The sequence below is a fragment of the Clytia hemisphaerica genome, unplaced genomic scaffold, assembly GCF_902728285.1.
Source record: "Clytia hemisphaerica strain Z4C2 unplaced genomic scaffold, Clytia hemisphaerica genome assembly, whole genome shotgun sequence".
Taxonomy (NCBI): domain Eukaryota; kingdom Metazoa; phylum Cnidaria; class Hydrozoa; order Leptothecata; family Clytiidae; genus Clytia; species Clytia hemisphaerica.
In genome coordinates this window covers 1,575,929-1,601,055 of record NW_027103994.1, presented here as the reverse complement: position 1 = coordinate 1,601,055, position 25,127 = coordinate 1,575,929, and the positions used below count along the sequence as shown (strand labels likewise).

The 25,127-nt window shown below is 34.9% G+C and overlaps 3 protein-coding genes across 3 annotated transcripts; all 3 read left to right on the top strand.

Moving 5' to 3' along the window:
• Positions 1–1,259: 1,259 nt before the first annotated feature.
• Positions 1,260–10,633, top strand: LOC136811275 (uncharacterized). Its single transcript, XM_067067888.1, has 6 exons — positions 1,260–1,307; positions 7,524–7,604; positions 8,091–8,432; positions 8,620–9,006; positions 9,462–9,701; positions 9,874–10,633. The coding sequence occupies exons 2-6, from the start codon at positions 7,532–7,534 to the stop codon at positions 10,620–10,622; spliced, it is 1,791 nt and encodes a 596-aa protein (XP_066923989.1). The 5' UTR covers positions 1,260–1,307; positions 7,524–7,531; the 3' UTR covers positions 10,623–10,633.
• Positions 10,634–11,105: 472 nt separating this feature from the next.
• LOC136811273 (tubulin polyglutamylase complex subunit 2-like) lies at positions 11,106–20,163 on the top strand. The gene is made up of 7 exons (XM_067067887.1): positions 11,106–11,232; positions 11,573–11,652; positions 14,921–15,008; positions 15,649–15,783; positions 17,571–17,660; positions 18,874–19,031; positions 19,307–20,163. The coding sequence occupies exons 1-7, from the start codon at positions 11,172–11,174 to the stop codon at positions 19,571–19,573; spliced, it is 879 nt and encodes a 292-aa protein (XP_066923988.1). The 5' UTR covers positions 11,106–11,171; the 3' UTR covers positions 19,574–20,163.
• A 425-nt stretch (positions 20,164–20,588) lies between these two features.
• LOC136811272 (zinc finger CCHC domain-containing protein 9-like) lies at positions 20,589–24,831 on the top strand. Its single transcript, XM_067067886.1, has 6 exons — positions 20,589–20,798; positions 21,205–21,282; positions 22,172–22,310; positions 23,120–23,212; positions 23,658–23,735; positions 23,941–24,831. Exons 1-6 carry the CDS (start codon positions 20,697–20,699, stop codon positions 24,075–24,077), a joined length of 627 nt encoding a protein of 208 aa, XP_066923987.1. The 5' UTR covers positions 20,589–20,696; the 3' UTR covers positions 24,078–24,831.
• The last annotated feature ends 296 nt before the right edge of the window (positions 24,832–25,127 follow it).

The following is a 25,127-nucleotide window of genomic DNA, read 5'->3' as shown; positions in this document are numbered from 1 at the left end:
AAAATTGTTTACCGAAAGAAAATTCTTTCTCATAATAGAGCATCCGTTTTTTGCTTCGTACATTACGGTCCGCAAAACATATTGTTCTCCAATATATTCTTTTATTTGCTTTAAGAAGGAAATTCCTATATTCGATTATTGATTGTTAAATAAAGCTGAGAGCAAAAATGTTTCTTGTGCATTGTTTATTACTTTCACTTTCTTTCTAGTGTAAGATTATGCAAGTTATTTTTTTCATAATTTTACGGTCGTAATTATTCGTAGTTCCATTGCTTATTTATTTCTTTTTTTTGGATAAATTACTGTGGTGAACAAAAGCGAGAAAAGATTATGCCATTGTTTTAAAATTATGTTATATAATTTATGTTTTATGATAATTATTAGGAATAATTAGCATACTTTATGCATGGATCGCGCATCGTGAATCGTAAATCGTTAGATCGTGCATCTTAAATTACACCAACCCGTTTTTGTGAGTTTCCCAGGGATTTTAGCCTGGAAATCGGAAATCTGGTCATAACTTTTCAATGGAGTATGTTCCTGCTCTGATTTTTTCACATATTGTTCATGAAATGATATTCTTTATGTTATGTCTATATAAAAATTTTTGACATTCTGAAAACTTCATTTTTTGCCATTTTTCAGATTTTTTGGGACAAGCTTTTTGCTTATTGCTAGTGCTGCAAATAAGGAAATTTCAGTTGGCCGGTATTTTTTTGAGCGCAACGAAGATAAATGGGCCATTCCAGTTTTTATTCGTTACCCCCCAGCAATGGACGACATGGAATTTCCGTAGCAAATTGCTTTCAAGAAAGTCTGGAATTTCCGTAACAAATTTACAAAATACCTATCAAAACAGTGGAATTCCGTTACTGTAACCTAAAAAAATCATGGAATTCCAATACTTTAATGCAAAATTAAGTAAAATTCATGGAATTCTGATACTTTCTCTTTAAAGATTGCCTGGAATTCCGTGCCAAAATTTATTTCAAAAATTGATGTCATCCATTAGGGGGTAATTTTTTTTTCTGGAATGGCCCAATTGAGCAGGAGCACCCGAAATGAAAGATTGAGCTTCAGAATGCCCGGTAGAAACTATGAAGAGTTAGGTCTATACTGATTGAAGAATTAGAATGCCCACCACCCAATCGCCTATTGCCGATGGGGATTAACAAATAACAAGTTTGTAACTTGCTGCGCGAGTGACGTCAAACGCTCCATCGTTTTGCTACTAATTTGTTCTTCTTTGTTCCAGACACTCGCGTATGTTCCACTACGGATTTTTTTCATATTTCGATATTTCGACGGTTTGTATTGTAATTTTGATAACGTCACAATTGCCTTTTTTTCAGAATCAATTTTTTTGAGTTATACAATGATACCATATTAGAATTTGTATGATAAATTTTCACAGGTTCTAATACACGGGTTTCATGTCTCAGCTGAGCATGCGCATTACGGTCTTCGCGCCGATTCCTATTTTGATGGTAGGAAAAGATAGGAAACTTGGCACGGACCTCAGTCGCAGGAAGCAGTTTATGTTTTCAGTCGACTTTCTTTCCTACAACTTTTTGATTTTTGAATCTTTTGCAATCTTTGCACATCTGTATTTGTTGGGTAATGGCTTCGAATAACAACAGTCGTCCATCTTCCAAACGTTCGAGATCGAGAACTTGTGCTGTTGTTGGTTGCAAGAGCAGTGATTATAGATTTTCAAAATGGGAAGATGAGTGGTGTGACCCCAAAAATCAAAATTTTCAAAAAATGAAAACTTAGATCTGCAAATATTCACCCAAGGGCCAAGTGTGCAAAATTTCAGCCAAATCAGACAACTTTTGAAGTCTACAGACTCATTCGGAGTTTTTCAGTTGACATTCGATGTTTTATCGATGATTTTATCGATTTTAGCCGTTTTTCCTACATTTTCATCGCTTGAATTAATTATTAGTGTAATATTTTGATGGCTTTTAGTATTTACAAGCAAAATGCATCATAAAAGTGAAAACCGTGAGAGGTCCTAAAGCCGACAGCCCAGCTTAATTCCGACACCCCAAATAACTGTTATGAAAAAAAATTCTATGTTTACAAACATTCCCTCTCCAAGTTGAACGATAAACTATTGCTAGAACTCTCGAAACAAAACATCTAACAAGATAGCTGCAATGTCAAGATGTCAATTTAATGTAATTAAAAAGTGCGAGTTGTAAAAATAATTACCTTTTTATTCTGGATCAGTTGCTCATGTTTAAAATGATAACAGTTTTGTAATAAAAGTGACTTGTGCGGGAAAAATACGAAACAACTTGGACTGGTTTCCATCAAGAAACAAACAGACTAAAATTGTAAAAATGGCGCGAAGTTGAAAAAAAGGGCGGATGCGGTAGCACTAATTTGAATAACAAACATTGAATCAATGAGGCGGCAACTATCAACGCCCTCTTTACCACCGATAAGTCCGGATGTTTATTTACGGAAGGCCCGCAATCGGACAGCTCTTCATTTAAGTGTTACTCTTTGACGACATATATTATCTTTACTAGAATAGGAGCAAGGTGTCATGAATACATAATAATTGTAATATACGTCGTCTATTTGTATTCTTATCATGAATATATAATATAATGTAATATACGTTGTCTATATGTATCCTTACACAAAGTCCTATCCCCGCAATCAAGCCAAATGCCAGTGTAAAGTAATAGAAACCAGGCTTGATTACGTAACGTTTCAAAATGAGCACGCTCGTACACAGACCTCTTTTATATTTTCGTGTGCTTTGGAAAATCAAAACATCTCGTTACTTTTTATGATGCTGTTACTACTGTTGTCATTTATGACGTTGTGCATATTGCAATAAAAAAATATGTTTTGTTATAAGAAGCAATTATTGTTATTTGGTTCAATTGGTTCAATGTATCAAATCTCTCAGTTTAGTTGACACTTTGGTATCTTCGTTGCGTCACAGCGAAAGGTTTGTTTTTATTTTAGTTTGTATCTTTGAAAGACCCCATCGGCTTTAAGCTGGGCTGTCGGCTTTAGGACCTCTCACGGAACTCATGACCTAGAAACTGTTTAAGTTCATGAAAATCGATTAAAATCGATAAACTCGATAAAAGTCAACTTTTAAGTCGATTTTCTCGACACTTGCACTAGAAAATCGCGGAAACTTTTCGATTTTGTAATCTACACATACTAATTCGCGAGTTTCCACCAAAAAAAGTTAGATCTAAGAGATGTATCACGAAACGAAACAATTTTCGACCTCAGCAGCGGGACTAGATTGTTTTCAGCCATTTTGTTGTTGAAAAATTTTCGCGAGCTTTCTTCAAAAAATAAACAGTCGAAAGTGGTTCAGGAGTGTTGCCTTTATCTCAAATAGCAACAACAAAGACCAAGAAAGACACCACCATGACTTTTTTCTGAATAAAAGATGTATATTTCTTGAAAATAATGCTAGAAATAGTGAAAAACTAGAAATATATGTAGAGATATAGCTTCAACTGGACAAATACTGCCTTTATACTGAAATATTAAGAGGTGCAAGCATTTGGGTCTTTTTTCGAAAAAGATGTTCTAAATTGCACAATTTTTTTGGATTTTTTGTTCAAACATTTGGAGGAAGACTTGTTTTATATCAAAATAAATGATTTCAGTGCAAATCCTTGATTTTAAGGAAAAAGGGGAAGGAGAACAACAAAAATGTGGTTTGTTTACTTTACTGAACGCCACACCCACCGCCTATTTTTCCTACCAAGTTCGAAAATCCGAGACCTTCCGCAAGACGGGCCACCCGGGTTTCCCGAGACATGAAAACGGTGTACCGTAAACGGCCATAACTTGCAACACGGACTTAACTTGCAACAGCTTTGTTTATTTACGTTTTCTCCACGTTGATTGCTTCGTTTTCTTTCATTTTTTCAGGGAATGTTCGAAATGTTAAACTACACGTTAATCAAGCAAAACAAGCCCGATTGAATAATTTGTTGCGAAGATGAAGATGAAAAAGTGAAAATAATTAGGTCACTCCAATAAACCCCACGCATGGGCGATTGACGTTCTCTTACGATGCGATTTCTAGAAAGTTCGAAAGAAGAAAGACGAGGCCTTGCTGGGTCGAAATCCGCAGCTCGTACAGTTTTTCCGTTCTTCCGTATTCTTCGATTGAAGTGCTAGATTACATTTCACAACGAAGAGACGTTTCGATGCATAAATTGGATAATTACCAATGCTTACATGTTAAATCAATCAACCATGTAACTGAAGGATCTCAGCTGAAGTTTGCTTCCTAATGTCCCTACGAAAACTAATCATGTTAAGAACAAGACTGGTGTCATAAAAAAGTGCCTCAAAAGACATCAATAAAATCATTCGTCGTTAACACTGTAATCATCAATTTACGATCAGGGGGGTCAAGGATTGTTCAAGTGCGTTTTCTTTTATAAGAAAAATTTAATTGAAATAAGTTCTACAACTCGTTGAATTTACGGAAGAAAAATGACCAAAAGACAGGACGGATAAAAAAAGCAACCCTTCAGGAATGAGGAGTAATATCAGAGCCAATTTGTAAGAGTATAAGAAATGCAAGAAGGATAAGAGCTTCGGAAAAGAAAAAACACCCTGTACACGCTAATTTTGAATTTTTTAAGAACTTTTTTAATCAAAAGTGATTATTTTTCCTACAAACCTGTTCCGAATTTAGTTAAGATACAGGGGTGTAAAAGAAGTATATGTAACACTGGTATGGACGTTTCGTCGATCGATATAGATTGTGAGACAGGGGTGTGTGCAAAGTCAACGTCAAATGAGCGTTATGAGTATTCTGATGAAGATAAGATGAGTATTCTGATGAATATTCCGGTATCTCGTCAATGGGAACAGAGAAGGAGTAGCGTATTAGACAATCATTTCTCAGTTAGAGGTGTCACTCTTTGCGAACGCAGAACTCCGGGCAGACAGTGACGGGATACATGGTAAAAAGTAAATATCCGTTTTCTTCTCGAATTTTTACAAATCTCCTATATATAAATACGGTAAATCATGTCATGCCGAAACACCTGTCTCAAAGCCCCGGTGGAATTTTTTCCCACAACGGGGCCAATAATTTCTATCAAAATCTCTATGGGGATAGGAATTCTATTGTTCCAAGCTTTAAAATACACAATGAAGATGGTTTTGGAGTGCAATTTTTTACATTGGATGGATTTCGAATGGGGATGAAATCAACGGGGACGAACTTTTTTGTATCTATTCAAAGATTCAATGCAAAAATTAGATTCTGTAATTATATAATACATAAGATCAAAAACACTCTCTCACCCCGGAAGTAAAGTTCAATAGCAAAACGATGAATGAATTTGGCATACTATGACGAGGATCGGGGATTCCAACGGTAGAAGACGAAAGACTTAAAACAATAATATATTAAACCGTTATTTAAACGTATAAGCTTTCCCGAGCCTATAATCTTCCTCGAATGTCTTCATTTTGTGTTTTATCACCACCAAAAAAATGTGTCAAACTTATAATTTGAAAGAGCAAGGTGGTTGTTTTTTTGTGGAAACACGCAAATAGTGATACCCAATAATATTTGCTAAAGATTCTTCCCGAGAAAAATTTTACGTTTTTAATGTTCTATCCCTATGAAAGTATATATTATATATGATTGAATCTCTCCAGTCAAAAACATCTAGTACTATATTTCGATAAAACTTTCCATTTTGTTAAGGGAAGACTTCTTGCCTTACAAATTTGGCGAATTCGGCAACATTTTTCACTCAACAATTTTCATGGAAATCCACCTATACGCTATTTCCAAATTTTGAGTCCCATAAGATGGTAAATCACAATAAGGTACGGATGATGGTCCTTGATTTGTTACCGTAACCTGCCGTCGTAATCCCAACTTTTAATTCAATATTTTATTTCGTTTTCATCTCAGCATATTTTAATTGGATTAATTTTTGTAAGCTGTAATTTTGCGAGGCAAAAGGTTCGTTTTTTTGAATTTATATATATTCACTAATCGGCGATTGCAAAACGAAAGTTTTGCGAGTATTGAATTTCGCAACTCAGTTTTCTCTCGCAATGTAATTATTGCGGCTATGATTCGATGTTTTAGGAACCTAAATTGATTGAGAGTTCCTTATTGCTTGAATAGCGTATATCTTCTTTATCACTAAAATTTAACTCTAAAATACCCTAGAAATATTCCCTACTTATATACTACTTCAAAAACTGCTGATATAATGAAAATCCTAAACAAAGCAAAATAAAAGACCTATTGTTCAAATATAATGAAGATTTAGTACGTGTTCTACGTCACGTTCAAGTCCGATGAGTTAGCGCTTTTAAACTTGCCAAAGTCGTTTATGTACAATGAGAATTGCTGAGTTCAGTTTATGTAATGTACAAACGTGCTCAGTTTACGTCATAAACAACGTGTCGAGAAATTTCGAAATGTTTCTTCGTTTCTTCTCTTTTCGAGAATGTTCTTTAAATGTTCAAATCGCGTTCGCGACACGCAATTTAGCAAGATTTTATTTTCGTGAATGAAAGGCAAACATTTGCAAAAAAGCGATAATATAAATTCGCGAAAATTAATCCAATTAAAGTAGACTTTGTTTTGCTTTAATTGAGATGGGGGTGTAGAATTATCATTCAACTCGTCGAAGGTACAAAATCCCAGATCTTCGTTACACTGAGCTTCTCCGCTTAGTAATGCCCCCCGTCTTTCTATCGATGTTTTTGCAAATGTTCCCTTATCGTCATAAAAAAGCCGAACCAATTATGAATTTGCATGTGTGAGAAGTAATCGTAATTCACAAATTGATCCGTCTTTTGTCTACAACAACGCACTCCATCGTTGTGCCATTTTTTAATTATGCTATTAAAATTTGTTGAAATCTAATTTTTTTCATGTGATAGAGTTGGCGCGTGTTCAGTATGTTGTTGTTATGAAATTAGCACCGTTGCAAGTTGTGGACTTTGAAGAAAATTTTTTGGTCATCTTTGGATTAACGACGTTTTCGATTGAAGTTTCTGTTTGGATCAATGTATGGTAATCTAAAAAGGAATAAGGTAGAAGCTTATTTTGTGAAAGTTTCATTGCTATAACTTTTCTAGGTTAAAAGATATAGCATCGTTTAGTCAAAAAACGCTGTTTTTCGTTGCAAGTTATGGCCGTTTACGGTATTGAGTTGAGCTTCTTCTGAAAATGTGACCGGGTAGCTCAGTCGGTAGAGCATTCGCCTTACAATCTAAGGGTTGTTGGTTCGATCCCCGGTCACCGCCAACCCAGCGGATGAGTAGCTTAGATTGGGTAATCTCATCTAGGCGGTAAGTTACTGGGAGCTGAGAGTAGGTATGGCACTCCACCTCAGTATTCGATCTCCCAGGTCTAGCGCAAATAGAAAAGGGGATAGACTCCCTCACTCCCGGCTCGGCCGACAGCCACGAGATGAATATACTTACTCTTCTGAAAAATTGTCTCTATTTTGCTTCATTATGGTTTAATCTTTTTTAAGATTCGCAAATGGTGGTTAAAAGTCCATCTGTATCCCAAGTTCACATCTTCACAGGTGCCCCAAGACTAGTTCATAACATTGGTAAGATTCTTTTTCTTAGAATAAGCCCTTTGAAGATTTCAGATGCCAATGTTCATATTTGCAGAAAAACTGCTAACTTAAAATTTTTTAAACCATTGATTCATACTGATAGATAATTATGTACATACTTTCAGACATAATTATTACCAGGGATTTTCTGCTACGAGATAACGTATGAAAGTGCTCTATTTGAGTAGCTTTGTTCTTATAACACTTGAGCAGTCTTGATATATTTTCTTAGGTAGAAATGTCCAGTATACAGTGCAATATTTTAGCACTATAGTCTACAATAAAAGCAAAATTGTCTGGAAACTTTGCAACCCCTAAACTCCACCAGTTCTCTTCCCTGGAACCTCCTACCCTAAATATTTTTCATTGCACTTGAGGCACATTCAAAACCCATTACCTTAAAGATGGTAGCAGCCTCAAATCCTGGAAATTTGCCTGATTGTAATGCCAAGTTTTCAAAAATTTTATATTCTTCAGAAAATGACACAGAAAGACACAAAAGGAGGAATTCAGTTGAAAGCAAATGGAGAACTATCAAATACACACGTCTGGAGCTACATAATCATTTAGTTGAAAGATTTTCTCAAGATAATGATGATTTTTCTGAACTTGCCAATTCAGTTTCAATAAATCAAAGTCAGCAAAGTTGTCATAACCTTGATTCAATTGACAGGACTACAGCAAATAAATACATTGATTTTGATCAACTTCTCACAAACTCAGAAACAGTAAATTTAGATATTCTATTAGCAACAAAAGTACAAAATCAACAGTCTGACGAGACACCACTTTCTAAAACTCCAAAGACTCTGCAAAAAGGTAAAATCGTTAGCATTGTTTTTAAAAAACAGCAAAAAATACATTAAATAATTCTTTTATATCAAGCCTGAAGTTTTATTTAATTACTAAATGCACTTTAAAATTCAAAACAATTTTAGAGGCTCATGGAAAGATTACATTTTAACGTTTTATATGGTTCTTAGAAATTTTTAAAATTCAATTACAGATGAAAGGCAAGAAAGTATCACAAAACTTTCAGATATTGCTTTAACGCAACTCAAAGATGTCAAAAGTTCTGAGGAAAAAGTAAATCTGGTTGTAGTGATACTTCAAAGTACTCCAGTGCGTGCCATAGCTGTCAATCATGGATTAGATGCTGGTAGCAGCATAGATTTAGCGTCTGTTCTTGTTGGAGATCAAACAGAATTTTATACAACAATTTCATTTTGGGGAGAGCATTCAACGTTGGTAAGAAATGTTGGAGTTGGAGACGTTGTTTTGTTGACAGATGTAATGTTTACTGCAACTGGTAATCGCAAAATTGGTAAAACAACAGATTCATCAACTTTATGTAATTTTAAGAATGTAAATGCTCTGCCAAAACCATCAAAAGGTAAAACATCATATTCCCAATATGGTTCATGAATATGTTTGCTCTTGAAAAAACAGTTTCAAAAGGGCCAATATACCAATCATTTATGCATTTTGAGCACTCTTTGGCTGTTATCAAATGGTGCCGGGTTGGTGGTGCGTACCTGTGGTATCCAGTCAAAAAATTAATTCCGTTCACTATGCTGAATATTGGAAACATTTTCATCTCAAAAGTCCATTCCTTTTCAGAGAAGAAAAGCTTTCCTTTGACCAAGCAATGTCTATGAAACAATAAGCACCTGTCTTAAAAAATATGTTTTTAAAATTTTCTGCACGTGAATATTACTGTTTTGTTCTGAAAGTATGCATTTAATATGGTTTTGGAATGACTGAAAAAAGTAGTTAAGAAATATTATTCACTTTAGAAATATTATCTTTTTCATCACTGAAATAACCCATTAAACTTTACTGTTTCAGAGGACAAGATTTTGAGCAGTATCCACAGACTGCATCATTGGTTACATATTAATCACAGTTACTTGTTTTCGCCAAGTGAAGAAACTATCATTACACCTTCTTATAATTCTAATACTACAAGTACAAAAGCAGAAAGTGATTTTAATGAAAGAAGTGAAAAGTTTGATCTCGTGCAAGCAAGACTGTGTAACTCAACTCAAAATGATTCGCTCTTAGAAGGCCATTATTTTGGGTATTTAGGTAAGATTGGATATCACTTCATCTCGTTACGTATAAACTTATCGTTGTTTTTTGGATTTAAAGTCTATAGCTCATTGTATTTTCTTGTTTAAATACTGAATCACCATCAGATCTTAATTGTTGTCTTAAAAGCCATACTTAGGTGTAACCATTTTTTCAATGTTATTTGCAGATTTAGAGGACACTCATGGATTAAAAATGAGACTGAATATCACAAGACAGCAATGGAATCATATAACAGAAACAACAAAGGGAGAATCTAATGTTGTCATCAGAGCTACACAAGTCAACCAAAAACTTAACAAATATTCAAACAAACAAGAGCTATATAGTACCAATGAATCTAGAATCGAATCAGTTGAATCTACCAGCAACAATGATCATGAAGTTTTTTGTGATGGTTATAATGTTGAACAGGTTGACTTTCTTGATCATGATGGCTCCATTGTTTGCAGTAGAGATAATTCAAATGTACATTTACCCTTTGAAAATATCGAGAATACTGTTTTTGAAAGTTGCATGTTTTGCTTTTATGCTGTGCGTAAAGGAATCGTTTCTCATAATAAAGGTTCGGTCAAAGTTAGATACTGTCCTAAATGTGGAAAAGAATACAAGATACATTTGATGTTTATAAAAATCAAAGTACGCTTTCAAAGATCAAAAGTGATACATTTTGGAGATACTAGACCTCAGATGATTAATGCTATACTTCCATATGATATAACTGCCGAGAATTTCAAAGAGTCTATATTATCTGGACAATATGGAATTCTGTCAGAAGATTTTCAGCAGAATCTTAAAGCTGATTTGGTCATGTTATATTCCAAATTTTATGCATTGAAACTAACAAAAGAAACTGAGGAATTCTCAATGGTATTCTCAGATGATATTTTTACAGTCAAAGAGATGTCATCCATATAAATGAAAATCAACAGTTTATTTCTTCATAAGTCATTTTTGAACTATAGGCTCCATTGCACTGTTTTTCAATATTGTGATGTAAAAGTTATATATCATAAATATATGGACTATAATTTATCCAATACGTTTACAATTACACCAATTTTTTAAACCGATCTTTTGATGTGAGCTTTCTTGTCTCTACCATATTTGGTCAGGTTATGTCTGGTGCAAATTTGGTTGATTTGCTTTTTGAAATTGTGACTTTGCTAGAAGATGCTTAATTTTTTTTCTACTTTATACGATATCTTAAAATTTCTAATATACATAATTAAAAAATATATTTCAAAACCAAAAAATTTAAAAATCCATAACTCGGAGTTTCATGCTCTAAGCAATCATCAGATGTAACTCGGATGTAACTTTGAATATGATTTCACCTTATTTGATTAATATACATGATTATGATGAATTTCAGTGCTCATTTTCTTTTTCATTTTTCAGAGTAAAACAAAAAAAAAAGGTTGAAAAAAAATAAAAATGTGATACAATAAGATCTACAATGAAGAAATGGACAAAGTTGGTGAAGAAACGTTAAGTCATGCCACATTTGGCTTGATTGCCTTACTTCGTAAGTGCGGGCCTTCCACGCCTTCTAAAATTTCTGACTAATAGACTCAGATCAAGGGATCTTACCTGGAGAGAGTGGAAGATAAAGTGAAATGTGCACTGTAGTACACTGTCTTAGCCCAAAAAAGATACAATTTTCCATAAAAAGTAGTCAAAATTTCAAGAGTTTTTATTTTTTAAATCTCCTATCGCGAGGGCCGTGTAAATGAGTCGATTTATTGTATTGTTGTTGGCATTTTTTCCAAACTTTCTTTTTATGCGATCTCTTCTCATGACACTTTCTTACAACAGTCTTTTAATAAAAGGTTGTTTGTTATCTCAACTTTCACATGATTATCTAGAGGAAAAGCCATACGTTTGTGACATCAAATTCAAACAGAATGAAGCCGTGTCAAAAAACATGCTCACTGTTTGGGAAGAGGTTTGAACATTATTCCTAATTATTTGTTCTTTCATTTTACGACTAAACTTCTTCAAGTTTATGATGACCTACAGGTGTTTTTATAAGAAATTATATAAGAACATAAGGCCTCGATGTCAAAAATATTAACAACAACTTGAGAACATTTTATGACTCTAAAACACCACATTTCTTCAGAAAATGGACTAAAATACTCAGAAATGGCGAGAACATTTTTTGGCCTAATTAACCTTTAAAAAGTTTTTAAGAACATCCGAAGGCTTTAAAAAATTTGGATTTTCTTATAAAAAAACGTGTAACAAGAATGATAATTAAAGAGTCCCCCCCCCCAGCGGACCTTCATTTGACGCAATCACGCAATTTTTTTCCCAAATTCATGCAATTTTTGTTCACGCAAGGCCTTCCAATTCACGCATTCACGCAATTCTTTTTAAATTTTAACGCATTCACGCAAACGGTTGGGGGAGCCCTATTAAAGGTACATTGCATGCTCTTTTAATAAAGCCTTAAAATGTTCCTAAAATGTTTTTATTTTTACTATTTTGTGAATATTGATGTTTAGTTTACCATATGAATGAACTTAAACGGTTTAATGCTTCTTAATTTCTGTACCGAGAATGAGTTTACTGTTATGGGATCAATGTTTCAACTTCCAAACGCCCTGAAATGCACCTGGCAACATTTACGTTCCAAACACTGGCACCAAATCGATCACGTTATCGCCAACACATCGGCAAAGCATAGCATCAATGTCACTAAAGTCGATATCCGTGCTGACTGTTTCACCGACCATAGACTTTTAATTTGTAGATGTGTTCCTTCTCCCTTAAAAAGAGAAGAAAAGGTAAAAAACCGCCTCGAAAACCTTTCTTGAACATGAACGCAGATAAAATAAAGCAACTACAAGATTACCTCAATGACAACCTCGTGAGTAGACCATGTGACTGGAACTCCTTAAAATCTACTTTACAATCCGCCACCGAACTGATCTCTGAAAAAGCAAAGAAAGTATCTCACGATTGGTTTGATGATAATGATGTGCAGATTCTTGCTCTTCTAAGAAACAAACATCTTAATAGAAACGAGCTTCAGAAACGTATTCGTCAAATGAAAAATGATTGGTTTGTTGAAAAAGCTAATCAGATGGAGAGGTTTTATCTCGAGAACAATATTAGAGACTTTTATGCGACTTTACGTGAAATATACGGTCCTAAATCCAAGTCTACTAATCAGATACGCTCCAAGGACGGCACGCTTTTGGTTATCGCAACTCAAATCAAAAGAAGATGGGTCGAGCACTTCTCTGAATTACTTAACCTCAGATCGGACACTGACGAATCCGTTCTGAATGAAGTTCGACAGCTTCCTATCGACAATTCACTTGCTGTACCAATTGCTCGAGATGAAATTGATAAGGCACTGAAAAGCACAAAATTAAGAAAAAGCCCTGGTCCAGATGGGATCCTTCCGGAAATCATTGTTTTTGGAGGTGAAGCACTTCGAGAATACCTATTGGAGATCTTCAATATCCTTTGGGAGAATGACAACATTCCAGCAGAATTGATCAACCCTAACATATGTATCCTCTTCTAAAAAGGCGATAGGAGTGAGTGTGGTAACTACCGTGGAATATCACTATTGAGTACAGTGGGAAAAGTCATCGCAGACATTGTTTTACAAAGAATTCAAAACCTGCTTCCTAATGTATACCCTGAATCGCAATACGGCTACAGAAGCGGTAGAGGAACAGTCGATGGTATATTCACCCTACGTCAACTGATGGAAAAAACCCGCGAACAGCAATGCCACCTCTACATCGCTTTCATCGATTTCACCAAAGCCTTCGATACCGTTGATCGTCCCCTACTCTTCGCTATCCTTGAAAAAATTGGTTGTCCTCAGAAACTTGTCAGCTTGATCAGAATGCTTTATACGAATGTTGAAGCCCGCCTCATAATCGATGGTTAAATGTCAAACCTTTTCAATTACAACAGTGGTGTCAAACAAGGTTAAGTAAGCTGGCTCCCACTTTATACGGTATCTACGCTGCTATTCTACTTTGGGTTGCCTACAAAGACATCAAACACGAACACTCAGTACTGATCAGATTCCGAACTGATGGCAAATTTTTCGACTTGAGAAGACTTAAAGCAAAATCAAAGGTCTTCCTTGAGTATCTTCGTGAAGCTCAATACGCCGACGATATTGCCATCGCTAGCAATACAGGTCCTGGATTACAAACGCTTCTTACATCCTACAATCTCACCTCTATTCGTTTCGGACTTATGATAAATGTTAAGAAGACAGAAACCATGTGCATCGGTCCTGAAATCACATTTTTTGTCAACGAATCACCGTTAAAGAATGTCAACCGCTTCAAATACCTTGGAAGTTTCGTTTCATCTGATTGCACGCTGAGGGAGGAAATTACAGCACGCATTCAGGCAACATCCTGTGCATATGGACGTTTGAAACAGCGTGTGTTCAATAACCATGACCTTACCACATCCACCAAATTGAGTGTATACAAGCAATGTCTCATGCCTATTCTATTGTATGGGAGTGAGACCTGGACACTATACGCTCACGAAATCCGTCAACTTCGTACATTTCAACAACGGCATCTACGAACCATCTTGAAAATCAAATGGGATGATTTTGTCAGCAACGAAGACGTACTGAAAAGATCAAACGTAGAAGATGTTGAGATTTCGCTTGCCAAAAGCAAGTTAAGATGGCTTGGGCATGTTGTCAGGATGGATGATAGTCGACACGTGAAAATGTTGTTATATGGAGAAAGAACTGATGGCTCCAGACCAATCGGCAGACCTAAACTCCGATATAAAGATAATATTAAATCTCTCTTGAAAATTGGAGATTTGTTAGAAACGTGGCAAGAACTTGCTTTGAACAGAACTAGATGGCGCTCTGGTACAAAGAAAGTATGTACAAAGTTAAATGAAAAACGTATTCAGAGCTATGAACGAAGAAAACAAAAAAGAAGATAGTTTTCATAGTATTTACCCTTTTGTAGTAGACATATGTATATAAACTTGTTAGTATTTTACTCGACACCGAGGCTAGGCATATTATTATTATTATTTACCATAAAATTTGGTGTTAAGAGTTTGCAAAGCCTGAAAGTGTTCTTAACTTGCACTTGCATTTAATATTTAGTCCATCGAAGCCTTATGTTCTTATAATTTTCTTTAGTAAGAAAAGGTTCAGCTAACATATTAATCTTGTCTTTACCTCATGCTTTTTTCAGGGCAACCAATGTCAATTACCATCTGACTTGAGACAATTTTATGAAACAATGAATGGTCTACTGATTCAGTGGAAAATCAAATTCAATGGTACGTGGTGCTACCCTTCCCCTAGTGTTTCACTTGGTTTTGACTTCTCAAACTGTCATAATGCTTTGAACAAAGCAGAAGAATAACTCACCCCAAATTAGTTCGAGTTAATGAAATCTCGAGTTAAGGATTAGGCATTATTGACTGAAAGGACGAGAAAGCTTGTTTGAGTTAAGGAAAAAATTCTGGTTGTAGATGTTCGAGATAAAGAGACTCTACTGTATATTATCTTGAATTAAAATTTAAATCATAAACAAGAATGAAATCCCTGGAATAGTTTTTGTTTTTGTTGTAAGGGATGCGAATCAGACTGGAAGAACACGCTAATCATGTTTTAAATGTGGTGTGTGATCCCTTTTATTCAACTTTTGTCACCAGATCTGATTAAATATCAAACTTATGAACTCGTGTAGTACCATAATATCCTTCCTATGCTAAAATTTTAGTGACATCAACGATTCCCACCTCAAAAGAGTTGATGTGATTTTGGGGCCGATATGCATCCCTTAAATCTAAGCAAATCAGAGGGATACTGGCAGCCTATGTGGAGAGTTTGTTCTAACAAGCCCAAGTCAACTTCTGTATTCTTATTTCGCCAAACTTCCTGAATTTTCAATAAGTTATAGTTTTATTTTGCCAGACGATGAAATTGAAATTGGCTTGATCGAGATTAATCCCATCGAATGTTTGAATGGTTTGGCTATGCGAATGAACCGTAACGATTTGACTCTACAAGATTTTCAGCTGCCCGAAGATTTCACAATGGACATAAAGGGTTTGATACTAAATTATTTCCCCACCTCAAATTTCTCATTTGAATTTTATTAGCTTAAGGGAACTTATTTTGGCGAGAACTACTTTTGGCGAATTCGGCGAATTTAGACAAAATTCGCCAAAATTAGTCTCCGCCAAAATTGAATATTATACTCACTTGCCAAAATAAGTTCTCGCCAAAATTAAATTTTTTGGTATTTTGCCTAAATAGCTTCTTGAGCTCACAAAAAAAGCTTCAAATAAGGCAAAATAGTACAGATTTTATGCTGTCAATCGGCAAAATAAGTTCTCGCTAAAATTAAAAATTTTCAGAATTTATTACTTAAAAAGCACAAACTTATATTATTATTAATTTCTAAATACAGTAGTAATCGTTAGAATTTCTTGATATATCCTTTGAACGTTTGAAGGAATGAAGTAAGGAAGGTCACTTTGTGTTTGATTGCATTAACCAGTTTTAACCAGTATGGCCGAGTTTTTGGACCTACCCCGGTGGGGTGGAGGTCCTATAAATTCACCTCTGTCCGTCCGTCCGTTCGTTACCAGCTTTTCTCGAGATTGAATCATAGGAATCATTTGATTTTTGGTACAAAGGTGCAAAACGGTGGTGGCCAAAATGTGACGGAGCCCGATTTTCGAAAACAAATTTTTTTGGGCAAATTTGGGCCAAAAAACGGCTAAAAAACGGGTTTTTTGGACTCTGTGAAAAATTGGATCATTAATTTTTTCTGATTTTTTGAATGAAAGTAGGGTACCATCATAGGTAAAAGATGGCTCAAGCAGATCTTTGCAAAAAAATTTATTTGGCTTAAAAAACGCATGTTTATCTATAAGAATCACTATTAATAAGCATACATCAATGTTCTTAGTCAAATTACTCAATTTCTTTATGAATAGATGTTTTTTTTGCTCATGAGGGCTTACTTTTAAAGAATATGTGTGTTTAGACATGAAATTTTGGTTGCTTGGCGTGTTTTTATAGAAAAAACTGGCCAAATTCGATATTTTTTTATAAGCACATTATCGATTACTTAGGTATTAGCTTTTCTCGAGATTGGCTCTTTCATTCTTTATGATTTTTTGCACAAAGATGCATAACAATAAACCCTCGAATGTGACTGAGCCCGATTTTCGAAAAAAAATGTTTTTAGGCAAATTTGGGCCAAAAAACGGCTTAAAAAAGGGTTTTTTGGACATTGTTGAATATTCGATCGTTGTTTTTTTCTGATTTTTTGCATGAAAGTAGGTAAAAGATGGGTCAAGCAGATTTTTGTAAAAAAACTATTCAGCTCAAAAAACGCATCTTTATCTATAAGAATCACTATTAATAAGCATACATCAATGTTCTTAGCCAAATTACTCAATTTTTTGATGAAATAGATGTCTTTTTATGCTCACGAAGTCTTGAATATGAAAGAATATTTCAAGAGCATGAAATTTTGGTTTCTAAACGTTTTTTTTATAAGAAACAAACGACTAATTTTAATAAATCGTCACTATTTGTGTTCTGAATGATTGTTTAACGTTCATGCTCACGTAGATATGAATTATAAATGTGTTAAATGCATAACCAGGTAGGTCCATAAATGTATCACTTGTATTGTTTTTAAATCATCTTTTGTTATGTCACCGATTGTGCTAAGTAACTAGGACCTTTTGTCATTGTTAATCTCAATCAAATATCTAATTACCTGTTTATGGCACCGATTGTGCTAGAAATAGCGTCTGCTATTGTGAGCTACTTGTAATTTTGGACCTTTTATCTAATTTCTTCTTATATTGGTTTAGTGAATCAAAGACCAATTCCAAACTTCAATCAGAAGATCATGGAAATTAGCTCAGACGGGCAACATGGAAAAGTTTGCCTGCTTTTCAAAGGTATAAGTAGATTCTTGAATGATTATAGCTTTATGGTCAACATGAAAAATATGAGCAATCTGATCGGCTAAAAACGCGTACATAAATGCTGTTTTTGTGTTTGTTGTTGTTTGTTAATGATGTGTTGCTTAAAGGATAAACTTCTGGGCATGGGGCGTTTTTACTACAGGGAAGTGCCACATTTTCAACTTCGTGATATATTTTGTGATATAGAAAGGATGCGCGTCTTTTATGCTGAAAAAGAAGAATTAAGAAAATAATTATCATACTTTGTGCTTGTGCGGCGCAGTTTTGTGTAAAAGTTGTTTTTGCCTTTGCTAAAAAAATTATGTACGATTGCTTACTCGAGCCGCACTGACGAGTCCTTTGGAAAGACGAAACAAACGTCTACTGCGGATAGATATCAACAATATTGAGCTGTCTGTTAGCATATAAAAACTAAGAATACTTCACGCTTCAGATGGTGATAAAAGTATGAAATTTGGCACAGATGATCCTTAGAGGGTCTAAAACTTAATTTTATTGCTTTTAATTCATTGCTTTTTCTGATTCTGATGTTCAAATTTAATTAAAAGCTTTAAATCCCACAGAATACTAAAACTTAGATTTTGAGATTTACAAGGCAAATCAAGGCAGCGTTCTCCCTTCAGGAACACAGTAAACAACCGACTAATTTTTTGGATGTTTTAAGCCTTCCTATGTCGTTTAGACCCAAGCATCAGAAGGAACTTCGAATTTTGACATGGATTCATGTATAAAACACCAAATTTGGTCAACTAGTTCCGTTATTACGGGATTTTTAGGTTTTGCCTGGAAAGGCTTATGATAACGTCAAACTTTCAACCTTCAAAACTTTTGATAGGAAGATTTTCAAGGCATGCTTTATACCTCGATTTTCATCAAGCTGGAACCATCAGAATTTGAATATTTAGAAAAATATATTTAAAAGAATAAATCTTTTTTCAGCCACCTGATGACGTCATCTGGTAGGTGGCCAGGTTGAAAAATTTGGTGTTACTGTTTAAAATTAAGTTTTAGACCCTCTAAGGATCATCTGTGCCAAATTTCATGCTTTTATCACCATCTGAAGTATTTTTGTGCTAACCTCACTACAACAACATTTTTTCAATAGAACTTTTCTAGATATCAGCTTCCATAGAACTTAGTGTAACAATAATACACATAATATTTTAGTGTCTCTTTATTTTTTCAGAAAATGGCAATATTGAGGTTTGGCTGATTGATTTATCATTGCAATGGCATTACCTTGCACCGTCATTCAGTCATTACTACCGAATGATGGTCACACACTTGGGAATACGTGGATGGCAATTCCTTTACACCGAATATGGACTCACTCCTGAGGCGAAGGTTTGCAAAGAACATGTGTCCGATTGATTTCTGCTTGTTACTTTTACGGAAACACAAAAAAGACTAGCCACTAGTTTTTAATCAAACAATAAAACTTGTGGCAAACGCCTAAATTGTCTTTGGTGCTTCGGTTTAAAACATTACGTCATGAATATCATGAAATTAGGTATTGAGAATTTTTCTCGGGATGAAACGAATTATACAGCGGAATACGGAAGATATTTTTGCATTTGTCATAGTGTCAACTGTTACTATAAGCTGTTTTTTCGTCTTAGCAATGGTTCAGTTTCTGCCTTCCACATCGACTAAAAGAAGACATATTCCAAAAAGAAAACGACCACAAACCATCAAAAACAACAAATAAAGTTGACTTTGCATCACTGTTCAAACAGAAAAAGAAGACCAAGGACCCCAGTACTGGCACTGCGTCCTCAAACGAGCAGAATTTAAACAAGCGGAAAAAACAGCCTGGAAACCTGAAGCCAAGGACAACAGCTAAACCTCCGGCTAAATTAAACAAAGCTTCTTTTAAAAACCCATGAGTCGATTTTCGGGTGGAAGGCGTTTGTTCAAGATTGATATTAGCGTTGTTATATCTTTGAAGCATAATCTGAGGTTTACATTGGGCTTTTCCAGAAATAGTCCGCCCCCCCCCCTGTTGAAGATATCAGATATCTAAGGGGTTAACGATTTTTGTTCAAAAGTGGATATCCAGGGGGTTAAATATCTACAAGGGAGCGGATATCCAGGGGTAAAGTGTCTTTTCAAGTAAAAAATACGATATCTAGGTGGTTGAGCATATTTACTAATAAAGTAGAATAAAGTAGGATATCCAGGGGGTTCGATACTTCGAAAAATCAATACCCTCAACAGTGGGGGTAAATTTTTTTTTCTGGAAAAGCCCATTCAGCTACACGCTATTTATGCTTGTCATTCTAATGCGGTAAACGAGATAAAGCAACTTTACAACTCTGCGGCAAAAATTCGAACCCTTCTGATATTTTCTTGTCTTTAAATACCTCGCCAAGAGGGTTTTTAACTGTAAATATTATTTCATATATTTAATGCTACATTTGCACATGATGAAAAACTTTTATAACCGGTGTGCCACAAAGATGTTTCACCCAACGAAGTGGTCGAGTCTTATGAGTTGTTTTTTTAAGAATCAATCCTTTTGTAATTACATTAATGGAAAGAGGAAGGACAAATTTTCAATTCAAAATTTAAAAGTATTAAATAAAATATTCGTTATAAATCTTAAAGTTATGCTTTGAATTGCGTCAAAAACTCTGAAAATTGACCTATCAAGTTTCTATTACGAAGGAAAAGTGACTACAGGGTACTCCTTTGTGGCATACTTGATTCGATAGGATGAAGGACAAAGAGAGAAATGTCAATTTTATATAAATACTGTTATTTTTAGCTCATAATTTTGTCTCAAAAAGGACACTTCTTGGTGTTTCTCATTTCCATTGTTACACGGTCTTTTACTCATGGTCTAATTCTCCCTTACCCTAGTAAATTAGTTTTACCATCTCAACTCTTCTTACTATCTTTAGATTAAAGAAAGTTTAAAGGAAATAACTATTATTTGAAGAAAAAAAATAAGACATTACAGAGATTATTATACTTCTAAAGATGGGAAAGAATTGAAAAGTGAACACGATGACACGATGGGCACGCTTCAAGAACAAACAAGAACATGATGCTTCTTCATGGCAAGATTTGAAGAAAGCTAAACAACATAATCGAGGGAAGAATAACAAGGTATCATTTTTATCCATGGACAACCAGTTCATCCCACCATATAGGCTATTCTTCAATAATAAACTCGAGGAAGTCATTGTTTTCTTTAATTCGAGGAAACTGTTAAGGAAGTCATTTTGAAAGATTCAATTCCCCCTTCTGGGTTTTTACGGGAATGTAAGAGACAGTCTTGGACTTTCCTCTAAATTTCAAAGACTTTAAGGATAAAAATGTGGCATATTTTAGTCCAACCCAAACAATCATTCAAAGTACACTCTATGCAAAGAAAAAAAATCACTATTACAGTTATTGGTAAATTCACGGTGAAAGGTTAAGTTTTTAACAACGCCGGAGTTTTTATTTGCACTTCTTCCTGCCTGTTTTAGCTTGAGTTTCCAGCGTCAGTTTATGCTCTATTATTTTGTAGGGCGGAAAGGAGGAAGAAATACCGGAATGGCTAGAGAAAAGAAGAGCTGCACGTCGTGAACGCAGAAAACGTGGGAAGGTTTGATTTTACTTTACTCTTTGCTAACAAAATGAAGGTCATGAAAGAGTATTGTCAATGATACTGAACCTAACTTTCAACTTTTCTAAGTTAAAAGTTAGTCAAATGTGACACAAGATATTGAAGTCAATTCGTTTTAAGTGTGTTTGCTATTAAGTGTAAACCACGTCAGTTTAATTTGACTAATTGCCTCTGGAGTGGTTTTCACAGGCGAGGGTAGCAAAAAAGAGAGCATAATAGCACAACGCACCGAATCTAGTCTACACAATAGACAGTTCCGGGCTTTTAGGCCTTACTCTTTGTCTATAGGCACTGCTATAGGCGGGCGGCCACTAGTAACCCCCACCGAGAATTGCTTATTAATATGTTTAAACATAATAGACAACTTTCACAAAAGATGTTTATCAATAGAGATTTCAAATAAAAGAATGCTTAAAACACAACTGATTGGCTTAGGTTTCCAAACTCTCTATTGTTTTATTACAACCTCAGTGCGCATGCGATTTATCTGGAGAATTTCAATATTCCAAACAAGAGCAGTGCTCATATCCCGAAGAGTAGGAGTTTTACGCTCGAAACGGAGGGAGATATGACGTAGCCTAACCGAATCTAGAAATAGTAACAAATCTGCACAAATATACTTCGCTTGTACGACCTGCGATCCCATCCTCCTTTGCGTTAAATTGCTTTTGTACGTTAATTAATTACAATATCAAAGGAAATGTAATAACTTTCACGGTTTCCCAATCGTACAAATTTCTAGTTGAAATAATTATGACGTGTAAGATGCGGAACATAATTGATTTGAATAGACTGAAGGTCCTTTTGAAGTTCCGAGGATTTACTTTATTTTGTTTTTGAACCTTTTCAAATTTCTTTCTTTCTTCAGCCATGCTTTCATTGTCGAGAACCAGGCCATATGGCTGCAAGATGTCCGAAAAAAGGCGAAGGAGAAAGCGCACAAGACATTTGCTTCAAGTGTGGTTCAACGGAGCATAGCATCTATCAATGCAAGAAAGACACCGGTGGTATGTCGTATCTTCATGATTTCAAAAATTTAGATCTGTTAAGTTTACCAATTTCACTCTGATTATTTACTGAGCATTTGTATTTGTAATTTGTCTTAAGTTAAGTTTAGTGTTAAATCCAGTTAGCAGAGCAGTATTCGAATTTCTTTCAGAGTGGTGATCTTTCTCCACTGTAAACGGTTATTAGTCTGAATGCTGAATGGAATCATAAAAGACGGGTTAATCGTGAAAAAAGACTCTGCCCCTTGCCTATTTGAAACTGCTAGGTATAATTGAAGTTTTATTATATCTAGACTACATTACTAGGAGCCCCACGACAAGGCCTTTGTTTCAACTAAGATAAAAGTTCAAATAAACTCAGTTTGTTCTAGGCGTACAAACTTTCGCGAGCAGAAACTTTCGCGATTTTCGCGAATTTTGGCCTTTTCGTGAATGTAAATGTCTTTGAAAATTCTTAACGGGGTAATACGCGAAAGTTTATGTTCTCGAAAATTCTCAAAAAAATGGAAATCTAATAAAACCTCGAAATCGTAATGAATATCAAATTTTCGGCATATTTTTATCCTTTAATGCCTTTTTAAAGTCGAAGAGCTACCGTCTTTATCAGATTTAAAGAATATTTCTCACTTTTAAGGCAGAAAATTCCCATTTTTATCCAACGATTCGTGAAAGTTTATGCTCGCGAAAAAACATTTTTTTCATCAAATTCGCGAAAGTAAATGTCGTAAATTTTGCGATTTTTCGAACTTGCGAAAGTTTCTGCTTGTAAGCCTAAAGTAATCAGAATGACTACCTTTCTCTCTTTATAGATGACATGCCGTTTGCAACCTGTTTCATTTGTAAACAGAAAGGACACCTTTCAAGTAAATGTCCAGACAACCCAAGAGGTTTATATCCTGACGGTATGAGCTTTTATTTTAGGAGCACAGATATACCAATAAGCCTGACAGGAGTTGTTTATCAGTGTAATACAGTAATAGAGGTGTTACAATAATATACGGGATAATATCCATATACGTATAAACTACACTTTGTCCCATCGATTATTTTTTGCTTGATTTCTGGTATGTCTTATTCAAGAGGGCTCTTACTTGAAGTAACACGGTACAGTTGACGCTCTCTAAATCGACTTTCTACTATTCGATACTCTCCATAACTCGATAATATTGTAACTCACCATCAGCAAGAAACTCTCATAAACGACGCTCGCCTATTCTATTCGTTCTAATCCATTACTCGATTAAAATCCAATTTAAAATCGAATTTGAGAGCGTCAACTATATTTATTTTTCTAATGCCATGTTTCGTAGAATATTATCGAGCGTTTATTTCTCTCCTCATTTTTAGGTGGTGGTTGTCGATTTTGTGGTTCTGTTGAACATTATCGTCGAGATTGCCCAGAAAGGAACCCCAACAAGAATAACGGTTCATAATATGTTTATCATTTATACGCAGTGCTATTCTTTTCAACATGATAACACTGTATCTTTAGGGGTTTTTAGAGAGTTCACGTTTTGCTTGCAACTTACGAATTGGGGCGGATTGGGGTGTTTTTGATCGCTTTGCGTTCCTCTGCCCTTGATTTTAGAAATAACAATAACAATATTTTCATTTGTTGATCGTTTTATAGGTGAACGCAAACAAACGTTCAAGATGAGAACACAGTCTAAAGAGGAAAGTATAGAGGCTATCGATAACTCATCAGACGATGAAAGTGATCATAATGAAGCGCCCAAACCAAAAAAAGCTAAAGTCGTCAAATTTTGATTGGGGAGATTTTAGTGTAATTCAGAAACGTCCATCCAACTTTACAGAATGTCTTGAGAAACATCATCTAATCATGTATTGTCAAAATAACGCGGAGTGTAAAAGAAAAGTATCTTGATCGAATTACCGAGAGATAGACCTTGTTCGCTTTGTTGACCACGTGGTATCAGGCATCATTTACCTGGAAAAAGTGTGTAATATTAAAATGAATCAGAGTCAACTCCGATGGCTGACTTTGCTTTATTCTGGTACAACGATAAACAATGGTTGTTGATTCACGTATTATAATTTTTCTGGACAATTTGAGAACTCATTGTCTACACCAGACATGGCGTATGGTCATGGTCAAAAGACTTTTCGACGATTGACGACCTCCTGGAGACCAATTAAAGTTTTGGTTAAGGTCCAAGTCACTTTCCATAGAAAGCTACATTACTTTCATTTTGTTGTCTTTTCATGTGTTTCATATACTCTTGAAAAGTAAATTTTAATTCTAAAGCTTATAACTTGACAACTTCTGGGCCAAATTTAGTATAGGTATAAAAAGGTATAGTTTAAAATTTAAGATTTTCTCCCTTCTAGCAAAGGTAGCGTAGTTCTTAACTAACGCTTAACACGCTTTTTGAGTCACAGTAGTATATTATTTTTTATGGCTTCTTAACTAAATGATTTTTATAATTACTATTATTTTTTGGGGATGCTTGAATTTAAACCTACTATATGTGGGTCTTAAAGATCAAACCATTATTCATAACTCGATCATGTCTCTTTAATTCGAACAAAGTAGTTGGCACCATCAATATTTCCTCGAAACTTTAATGAAAAAGTCTTTAATAGTACAACTTGAACCCTCTTAACTTGAGTGGTTAAGGTTCGCTATTAAAGATAAAGGGTTATTTTGTACATCCTCTCCTTTAGCTTTTGAATAATAGAAACTTCACTATGAATTTCTGCCAATTTTAAAAAAGTGCACGTTATAAGAAATGTATCGTTTTGTCCAGCATATTCGTAAATTACGGGAACGTTTTAACTCAAACTCGCTTTAACTAA